The sequence below is a fragment of the Phyllopteryx taeniolatus genome, chromosome 18, assembly GCF_024500385.1.
Source record: "Phyllopteryx taeniolatus isolate TA_2022b chromosome 18, UOR_Ptae_1.2, whole genome shotgun sequence".
Taxonomy (NCBI): Eukaryota; Metazoa; Chordata; class Actinopteri; order Syngnathiformes; family Syngnathidae; genus Phyllopteryx; species Phyllopteryx taeniolatus.
Window position 1 is genome coordinate 18469302 of NC_084519.1, and position 10078 is coordinate 18479379.

At 45.2% G+C, this 10078-nt stretch overlaps 2 protein-coding genes across 3 annotated transcripts in view; one reads left to right on the plus strand and one right to left on the minus strand.

The window, feature by feature from the left end:
- LOC133468340 (uncharacterized) overlaps positions 1–3552 on the minus strand; it is a 22039-nt gene extending 18487 nt beyond the window's left edge. The window contains exons 1-2 of the mRNA XM_061754139.1: positions 3223–3552; positions 2456–2499 (exon numbers count right to left, since the gene is read on the minus strand). Coding sequence (XP_061610123.1) covers positions 2456–2499; positions 3223–3552 — 374 coding nt within the window. The remainder of the gene's footprint in view (positions 1–2455; positions 2500–3222) is intronic.
- LOC133468337 (prospero homeobox protein 1-like) lies at positions 3440–10050 on the plus strand. Of its 2 annotated transcripts, XM_061754134.1 has the most exons (6): positions 3440–3577; positions 3755–4178; positions 4389–4674; positions 5357–5458; positions 5592–5777; positions 9580–10050. In XM_061754134.1, the coding sequence occupies exons 2-6, from the start codon at positions 3802–3804 to the stop codon at positions 9739–9741; spliced, it is 1113 nt and encodes a 370-aa protein (XP_061610118.1). In that variant the 5' UTR covers positions 3440–3577; positions 3755–3801; the 3' UTR covers positions 9742–10050. The 2 variants fall into 2 exon arrangements, with proteins under 2 accessions (XP_061610118.1, XP_061610117.1); XM_061754133.1 differs by having other exon boundaries at positions 3755–4674.
- The last annotated feature ends 28 nt before the right edge of the window (positions 10051–10078 follow it).

The following is a 10078-nucleotide window of genomic DNA, read 5'->3' on the forward strand; positions in this document are numbered from 1 at the left end:
CCGACGCCTGACCCCTGACCCCCTGACATGCCAGCTGCACCTACTTTGACCCTGGACAGCTGGGGTCAGCCACCTCGTTCTTCTCTAGTCCCAAAAATAAACCTCCGCCGCGACTGGCGATTGTAACAAAGGCTGCAGACGAGACTAAATTTGTTACAATCGACACGACGACAAGAACGGGTAAATATACGCTGAAGAATATACACAGGAAGTTACAATCGCAAGCAAACTTTTTTTGAACAGTTGTACGCCAAAGCCAAAAATTGACACTTGTTTTCATCAACTCATTGACTGAAAGCATTTTGGACTCATTCTTTCAAGACCCGCACGATATTGTGTTCCATAACAACTTAAGCACCGAACCCACCAAAAGAAAGAAAGAAACTCGTTAGGAAAAGTTTTGTTTCTCCATCCTTTAGTATTCAGCAGTAGAACATGGGGTGGTTTCACCGCGAGGGGCCAAAATGTGCTTTTTTTGTGGGAACTTTTGATGGCAAAATAATTTATTTACAGGTATACAACTGACTCACCGCATGGCTCGAGTTGAACGTCAGTGGCTTTTTTAAAACATTTTTTTTACATACCGTTCGTCATTCACTCCGTCATCTTTTCCCAACATGGCAACACACATACGCTGTTTGTAGCATCATACGTAAACATATTGCGAGGTGCCTAGAATGACGTGATAAGCCGACATTCAGCACCTAATCTTCATCTTCGACTCAAAAACTGTGCTGATCTCAAATCCAAAGCGCTGCCGTCTGAATATCGTTTTTTTGGGGGGGGGAAGCAACCGTGTTCTACTGCTGCTCACTAAAAAAGAAGAAACTGTTTTTCTGCTCAAAGAAGAGTCTATTGGTAGGTCCTGTGCTGACAATATTCTGAACAATCGGGCAATATCGGGAATTCTGGACGAAAAATGGCTGGCCGTGAAGAAGTGACACGTCGAGTTAAAAAGGAGCCGCTTGGGCTCGGGTTTCATCTCGACCATAGCGAAACGAGGCCCGTTGTGGCCTTGAATCGAAGTCACTTCAATGGCTTTATCCCAACGTTCTCGGTTTTCTTGCCCCGTCACTTTTGAACTATACGGCTTTGTTTGGGCTAAAAAGCAAAGAGTCCTCACCAAACATTTTAGGTCCTTGCTTAGACTAACATTGATGTAATTGTCTAATTTGAATAAAAAAAAACAGGAGGGAGGGAACGATTTGAGGTGAATGATGCCTCTGATGTGGAATCATGAAAACAGAGCGTTTGTAAGGGCCCATCTTTTCATGCGGATGAACACAAAGACGTCTTATTGCAAATTCCCAGATTCGACCGCATTCTAAAGATGGAACGAGAACCCTTTCGATTGGAGATTTCTATGCTCCCGATTAACATCGTCTCTGCAACGCTAATGGAATCTCGAGCGGCACAGAAAGTAAAGAAATGAATTAAAAGGAAGCCTCGAAGCCATTGTTTCCCCGCCGCGATATTCTCATGCTAATGTCATATTCTGCCATTTTTTTTTCTGTTCACCTTAATGAATTGTGTGTTTTTGCAACCGCAGACATTTTTTATAGGTGCTGGCACGGAAACAAAGGCGTACATTAGGGCCCCCGTAATTATCAAAGTAAACACAAACACTGGAGGGGTGTTGACACGCAGCTGCGCGCACTCAAAGCCTGCGTTCGGGCAGGACCGAGCAACCCTCAAGACTTTGTCCCAAAATCATCTCATTATTTGGGGCTTCTCAAGAGCGAGGCGGCTCACGTTCGCTTTGAAGACTCCGGACGCATTCGCTTAGGGGACAATTTGGCACCGGATCAAATGGGCGCGGGTGGGCAACCTGGGGCCGTTCACAGCATCTGGTACACAATTGGAAAAACATCAAATCGTGCAGAGTGACGGCCCAGTGGCTCGGCGAAGTCAACTCCGAAATGAATAAAAAATTAAAAAGCCCTTTAGATGAACAGGATAAACAAACGTACGTAGTCCTACTCAATAATGAGTAAAGTTGTTTTGTCATTTCTGGTCTGGGGCTCACAAATCTTTGCCCATTGCCTCTCTTTGAAACGAGACAACGCCGATGCCCTGTACGACAATCCGTCGCAGGACCGCGCCCCGACGTGTATTTGGTTAAACGCTGAACATTTCTATCATCCGATAGCCAGCCCCTTTTCATAGCATCTCATGAAATAAAGTGCTCAATGAGCGTTTCCCAAGGGGGACAATTGATCCTTTTATGCAACAGGAAGTATTTTTAGATTCGATCTAAAGTAAATGTCAACATAAAAGATAAAACCGTGACTGCTGCTTATTGTGAGGCTCAGGTGTGATGCGAGTACTGCATTGAACCACTCGAAGGCATCTCGGACATAAACGAGCATCACTTTGTTTTGGTTGAGCCTCTTTACGCTAAGAACCAAAATGCAAAGACAGGTGTTGTGTCGTGGGGGGCTGCACACTTACTTACTTACTTACTTTCCCGGACAGCCCGACAGACCGGCACGGACCAACCTCAAACACACAAACCACATTTGGTTCATTACAAAGAGACCCGAGGCAACCGAAAGGTTTTCGGACAAAGCGTCGTCATTTGAAATCTCCGTCCTTCAAGAGCTTTCGCACAAACAGAGATTTGGGTTCTCGCTCTATAGTGACCCAAATGAGAAATCGTGCGTACACGATGGATGACCTCCAATTCGCTGGACGCACAGTGGACTAGTTCGGGATTCTGTGACATGTTGTTCTTGTATAATTGAAAGAAACACAAGTGCCAGTTAGGTTATCAAGTCCAATAGAACAAAAGGACAGAGGAATCAAAGCAGAATGTAACAAATATTCAGTTGCAAAAGTATGAGAATTAAATTCAAACATTTCTTTTGTAAGATCTATTCGGTTTTCTTAGCAGAAGTGTTTCAAAAAAGGTATTTCTTGACCTGCCGTGACGTCATTCGTCCCTGAGTGGCAGACGCCGTAATATATGATAGCTGCAAAGTTGGAACATTGACTTTATCGCGAAATAGTTGCTAACCCTGACCCCAAATTGTCGTTTCGACTTAATTGTCGTCACATTCCAGTCAAATTGTTCGACAAAAGTCACAAGTCGTTTGCTAGCTCAGCGCTAGCTAGCGGCTCGTTTCGCCTTAACCACACACAAACAAAACAAACAAAGCAAGCAAGCAAGCAAACAAACAAACAAACAAACACAAGTCTGCGTGCTGCTTGTAAGCGACCTACCTGTTGAACTGACGCAAGTTTGGAGGTGCGAGACGACGCCGGCCGACGGGGGGCGACAACGGGGGGCGAGCGGCTAACCTTCCGCCGATGGAGCACAAAACAAACTATTACGCACAAATGAGAAGGGTTGTGTGTGCCTTTTGGTCGCGCCCCTTGAAATTGAAATGGAAATTTGGAGGCGGAGGAGGAGCAGAAGCAAGAGGAGGAGGACCAGGAGCAGGAGCAGGAGCAGGAGCAGGAGCAGGAGCAGGAGCAGGAGCAGGAGCAGGAGCAGGACCAGGAGCCACCCACACCGCGAGTGTGCAGGTCTTCTTTGCCACCGTCGTCCATCCTCAACGCAGCAGCTGCACACCAGGTAGGACTGACACACTCTTCATCTTCACATATCGTTTCTCAATTCTTATTGATCCGTCATCCATGTTCTGCTACATGGAGATACATGATCAATCCAAGGGTGTGGAAAGCACACAAGATGCAACCTGTGAAGATTGCAACTGTCTCATATGTTGTGTGTGTGTGTGTGTGTGCCCAGACTCCGATTTGTTTACTCCTCTGCGCTAAACCGGCCCCAATCTGAGCATGTGGAGCAAAGACGCGGATGAGCACGCCGCCGAGCATCTCGCGCCTTTTGAACGCGATCCCACTCGGGCCAAATCGCGAGAAGGCTTCGTGGGAAAAGGCAGCGACGCGAACACGACGCCACCGGGGAGCCTTGATGGACGGAGCGGGGAACCGCACCTCCATCGAGCGAAGCGGGCCCGGGTGGAGAATATCATCAGCTCGCCCGGCTGGGAGACGAAACGAGACCCGGTCCGAAGACCCGAGGTCGGCCAGAAGCGCCATCTGTCCGAAACACTTACAGAGCGGCGACCGCCGACGTGGAACTGCTCACCGCGCACGACTCCGAGGGCAAACGTTTCACTCGAGCCCGACAAAGTCGTGGCCGAGGTTTTGAAGTACGAACTATCCAGAGCCGTGAGTCAGAGCGTCGATTCCGTTTTCAAAAGCATGTCGCTAATACGGACCGCGGAGTCCTTTCTAAATGCTCCTAAGTTATCGGGTCGCAAAGAGGCACGGGTCCTCGACGTTCAAACTGAGGCGCTTGCTCTGGTGGTACAAAGACCTCACGTGGACGAATTTGACCGCATCAGATCAAACGCTTACAGACGAAGCCACGATTCCAAACTGCGACAAGACCGGGAATCGGACAAGGCTCCGAATTCTGACCGTCGCGACACACAAGAAAGACGCTCAGAGTCCGAATCCAGGCTAGCCAGACCGGACGCGGCGTGGAACGCGGGCAAAGTCCGATCCCGGGTCCGGTCCGGATCCCCGAGGAGCCCGTCGACTGGCGTGACCGCCGTGGATCCGATGCTTTCGGACGGTCTTTGCTTCCGGCGCGTCGAGATCGAGTCGAGCGGCCTCCTCAAGAATCACCTTTACGTCCCGAATGTATCCTTCGACGTCGGAACCGACGTTTTGCTTCTGAAGGGCCGGAAAATGGATGCGAGTTTGATGCCCCCGTCTTTGAAACAAAGTATTCCTTAGCGCCTGTCGTCGCTCTCGTTGACTATAACGTCACTTGGAGGAAGCGAAGACTCTCGCTCGCACACTTCTCCAAATAAGAGGCAAAGCGTGCTTGCTTCAAGCCGTTTGTCACTCCCAGTTGAAGTTGACTGTAAAACTGGCACACAAAACGAGAGAAACGTCTTTTCAAACACCAAAATGTTTATCTAACAAAAGTCTGCTAGCTTCATGTGAAACAATATAATTGGATCTAACAAATGTCTGCTAGCTTAATGCTAAGATAGGATTAAAAAGGTCATAGACAGAGTAACGGAAATTAGCATCGATGTCACGGCTTCAACAAAAACAGCAGGAATGAAATAATACTCACTGGCAGGTCGTCTCCGTTTTCTGTGGGACGGACGACTGGAGATTAGCTTGGGAACGTCTTTGCTTCTTCTTCTTGCGGTTAATTACGCTGCATGTCTTCGAGTAGACCTCAATGTTGCCCGGCAAGTTGTGGCACGTCGTCGTACTACACGCCCCCAAATTCAGACTCGCCTTTCTACGGTAAAAACCGATCGATTGTGCGCTGCGGAGCGTCTTGTCCTTAACCGTGGCCACTTAGGAGGGGCTGACCACCAACCATCTGAAAAAAGCCAAGCTGATGTTCTTCTACACGCGCTATCCGAGCTCGCCGGTGCTGAAGATGTGTTTCCGTGACGTGCAGGTGAGACAGTCAACGCAACACGAGGAGGCGGCACAATTCTTTCATTTTCCATGTTGGTTTTATTGACGCGGACTGAATTTGCAGGACGAACTTTTCACGATCTCACTTACCTTCATTTCAACCCCCCCCGCAGTTCACACGCTGCATCGCCTCCCAGCTCATCAAGTGGTTCAGTAACTTCCGGGAGTTCTACTACATCCAGATAGAGAAGTTCGCACGCCACGCCGTCGCGGCCCACCCGGGGGCGCTGTCTGTGGGGAGAGAGTCGCAACTTTTCAGAGCCCTCAACGTGCACTACAACAAAAGCGGTGACTTCCAGGTGAGGTCGACGCCGTCCCAGGAAGTTCATTCGGCAAGATGGCAGTACATTGCTGATAAGAAGTATTTGGAGTACACACAAACACAAAAGTATATTTTGGAGTACACCCGCAAAACAAATTGCAGTACGGTAGCGTGAGCTCATCTTCATGATATTCTAAAGCAGCATATAAACAGCAGTTTTTAAAATACTTGACCATGAAATATTCAGGTACGGGGGTGCCTCGAGATGTGAGCTTAATTCGTTCCGTGACCACGCTCGCATCTCAAATCATCTTTTCCCATCGAAAGGAATGCAAGTGCCATCAATCCATTGCAACCTCCCGAAAATGTTTGCAATGTTTTTTTAATGAGCACAATAGCAATCTATAATATTGTACATTCTCAAAACAATCATACAGAATGTAAAGAATTCAACTGTGTGCATGATGAATTCATTGCCATTCCTTCTGGTGTGTGTGACTTGGCCACTAGGGGCAGTATAGTACAGTGATGCGGATAAAGAAAGAAGAGTTTCACATGGGAAACTGTTGTTGTAGATCAGTGGTTCTCAAGCGTTATCACCCCGGGACCCGCATTCGCCTGTTGTTGCAAAGTCACGATGCACGTTCGCACAAAAACAATAAAGATTTGTTTTTTTCCCCAAAAATGAAAATAGCCGCTGAAAAGACGTGTAAAGTACATAATATTTTGTAAAAAGCGCTTTCAAATGAGTTTGCTGTTCCGCTGAAGGCATATTCTATTGCTTGCCATGACAATTGCTGCCAGTCAAAGGCTGAGCTGCACTGTTGTTGTTTACAGCGGAAACTAGTAGCTCGAGAAGAATGAAGTAACATTTCTTGTGACTTTTCGACTGTTTTTTTTGGGAAAAAAAATCTGAATAGGAATACCTGTCATTTTTTTTTTTTTCCACGAGCTGTCTGCGACCCTAACCCCAAATGGGTCCGCGGCCCACCGGTTGAGAATCACTGGACAAGACGGTGACAACACAAAGCCATTAAAAAAGATAAGAGTCAAGGTACCACTGTATTAGTAATAAAGGGTAAAAGTATTAAAAACGTATAGAATGTTATATAATCAAGAACTAATGTTTTAGTGATGGCTGAGTTTCTCTTTGGCTCTGGAGGAACACAAAAGCTTTGTCGCTAGTCTCGCTCTCTTTTACGTCACTAAAATACAGCGATAGTTGCTAAGTTGACAACACCGATCAACCGCTCACTTTGTCACCTTAGCTCGGCCCTCCCGTCGCCATGGTAACAAAAGCTGTACTTGGTACTTGCATGTGACAGAACCCCGCCCCCCCCCCCCCCCCAAAATAGTGATTTCAACCACCGTGTGACAGGCGGATGTTTAAATGTGCTTTAATTCTTCATCCTTTGTGTTTTTGAAAGACTTTTATCAAAGCCACCTGGAAACTAAAGTGTAAAACATTTTTTCATTCATGCCTCAGATGTTGCTGAACAAATAAGCAATACACACAAAACCTCAATATTCATGCAGTCATTCAACATAAATGCTCCTTATGAAGATTTTGGAAAAAAAAGGTCACTTTTTTTTTTTTATAGAAACAGTAGATCAAGTCTACACACCCGTTTTCGCAAAATACAAAACCAGAACAAGATCAATCATTTCAAAACCGTTTCCACCATCAAGGTGACCTATAACCTGTTACAACTCAATTGAAATACAATCGTTTTGAGAGGGGACGTAAACATTTATATCTCAAATAATGTAGTTGCACAAGTGTGAACACCCTCTTATAACAGTGTTCAGAATTATCCAATCACATTCAAACTCATGTTAAATGAGTCGGCACTCGTGCCACCATTTTAGGTTATCCTGATTAACCCCAAATCAAGTTCAGATGTTCTAGTAGGCTTTTCCTTTTTTCTTGTTGCTTTTTAACGGAAGCTCGAAGGTTTTGTGCTAACGCTGACTAGCATTTGCAACTCATTCATAATTCCGCCCACCTTGACTAAGGCTGGTGGTGAGCACTGTTGTGTTTGTGCCAAGAGTCCCTTTGGGAATTATGGCCCAAAAGTTGAAACTTGGTTTAATAGGACCATCACACATTTTGCCCACACACGGAGAGATTTCAAGGCATTTTGCAAAACGTAGCCGGGCTTGCATGTTTTTTTTCATTGCAAGACAAGGCTTCCCCTTGCCACAGTCCCGACATCTAAAGAAAACAGGAGACTGTTGTTCAACAGCCAGGATGTTCCAGAAATGTCTGCAGCTCCTTTCGAAGTCCTTTGTTGGCCTCTTAAAAGCCTCCCTCAGCAGTTTTCCCAATCAACTTTGGGAAGACATCCAATTCTTGGTAACGTCACCATCTTTTTCGCCACTTGACGACGACTGTCTTCGCTGTGTTCCGCGGCATATTTAACGGCGTGGAAATTCTCATTCCCTTCTCCCTGGCTGATACTTTTGAACAATGAGATCCCTCTGATGCCGTGGAAGCTTTTTTGCAGACCACGACTTGACTTTGTAGGATGCGACTATAAAAACGGCAGGACGCGTCAACTTGTACATCTGAACTTTGTTTAGGGTTAATTAGAGGCACTTGAAATGACAGCAGGTGTTTGTTGACTGAGTTTGAATGCGATTAGTTCATTCTGAACACAGCCAGATGGGGACAGGAGTAAATACGTTTTGACCCTTATTTAGCTTCCATGACGGGCAATGTAAATCGATTTGTATATTATTTTTATTTGTTTCGTTTGATCTCACTGTTACATTTGAAATAAAAATTTCAATCAAGTCACATATCGTAAGAGGGTGCGCACACCACATTATCTCAGCTGCCTATTTTTAACTTTCCCTCATAAAAAACATCCCCGCCCCCCCCAAGTGGTAAAGATAACTCACATTGGTGGATATGTTTTGAAATGATTCTTCTTGGTCTACATTTTTTTACATCACACAAAGCTGGCATTTGAACAGGGGTGGGCAGACATTTTATATGCATGCAATTTGTACTTTTTGGGGGATGACAGACTTCATTGTTATGTTTAGTCGCGACATGTCGGAACTGCAAATGACAATCTGTTCCCAATTGCCTTACCAGGATGAATAAAGGATAAATGTTTGAAAGACCAAAGTCAAAGCAGCAAGGAAAACACATTCACTGCCATTGACGGCTTTAGAAGTCAAATATCCATGTTAACTGGGAAGGCTGGCAGTGAATGAGTTTTAATCATAGTTTTTCCTGAAATACTCGCGGTACGATAAAAACATACTCACTGACCCAACTTATTACCAAAGCGTGTTTATGGAGATTTACTACACTTTTCAGTTTATTTCAAATACAAATAGCAGTTCTATTCAAGTCAAGGCATGGCATAGTTGATTTTTATTTTGTGGTCCCAAACTAATGACACACTAACAGATTTCCTTCAGCGTTGTTGGACACATCTGGTTGCTTGTTTTAGTTTTTCTTTTTTTGGTTCGAGGCAGTGACGTCAACTTGACGCAAGTCAGACGGCAGACCGAATTTAGCAAGATGACAAGACAGATGTAGATAGGAGGGTAAGAATGGCTAATAGTTTTCATGTCAAAGGAAAAGATGAAGTCCAACGTTGTCATTGTGAAGCAGTACTGCTAGTATGTGGAGTACCTGAACAAAGTTTCGAGGAAATGCATAGAATCATGCTGACCATCGCTAATCTACAGAATCATTTTACTTCATCGGGCTTACCTTTATTTACTATGGCTGCTTTAGAATACCAAGAATATGTCAAATGACATTAGAGAGAGAGATCTCTTGTTGAAGAGGGTCCAATTCATTCAACTTTTAAAAACAGGTCCCCAATCGCTTCCTTGAAGTGGCCGAGATTACATTGCGGGAATTCTACACTGCCATTTCCACGGGCATGGACGGAGATCCGTCCTGGAAGAAGGCCATCTACAAGGTGATCTGTAAGCTGGACGCTGACGTTCCAGCTCAATTCAAGACTTACGGATGAGGACCGGCTATAGACTACTGTACATCTGGTTTGCCACAACGGCTCTTGTCACAATGTGGACTTACTCGTGCCTTTGTCAGCAAAGTGCTTTTGATTGGGAGCACGAACAAGACAGTACTCTGACATTTTAGCTAAAAACATGACTCGAAAGCTCCAATCTCCAAGACTTCCTGTGGACTGGGAAGAAAACTATTTTTGTACAATATACTTTAGACAGATTCTGGGCCCTGAGGGAAAAAAAAAAAAAATGTAAAAAAAAAAAAAAAAAAAAATCCGGAGCAGTTTATTTGCTGCAATAAATTTTTTAGGTCCATCAACCAATTTCTGAGACATTGAC

Bases quoted from the DNA above. Each gene is read 5' to 3' on its own strand.
- LOC133468337 (XM_061754133.1), top strand. From the start codon at position 3,802: ATGTGGAGCAAAGACGCGGATGAGCACGCCGCCGAGCATCTCGCGCCT. The intron at 5,459-5,591 runs GTGAGACAGTCA...CCCCCCCCGCAG, and splicing joins TGTGTTTCCGTGACGTGCAG to TTCACACGCTGCATCGCCTC. The intron at 5,778-9,579 runs GTGAGGTCGACG...TTTTAAAAACAG, and splicing joins ACAAAAGCGGTGACTTCCAG to GTCCCCAATCGCTTCCTTGA.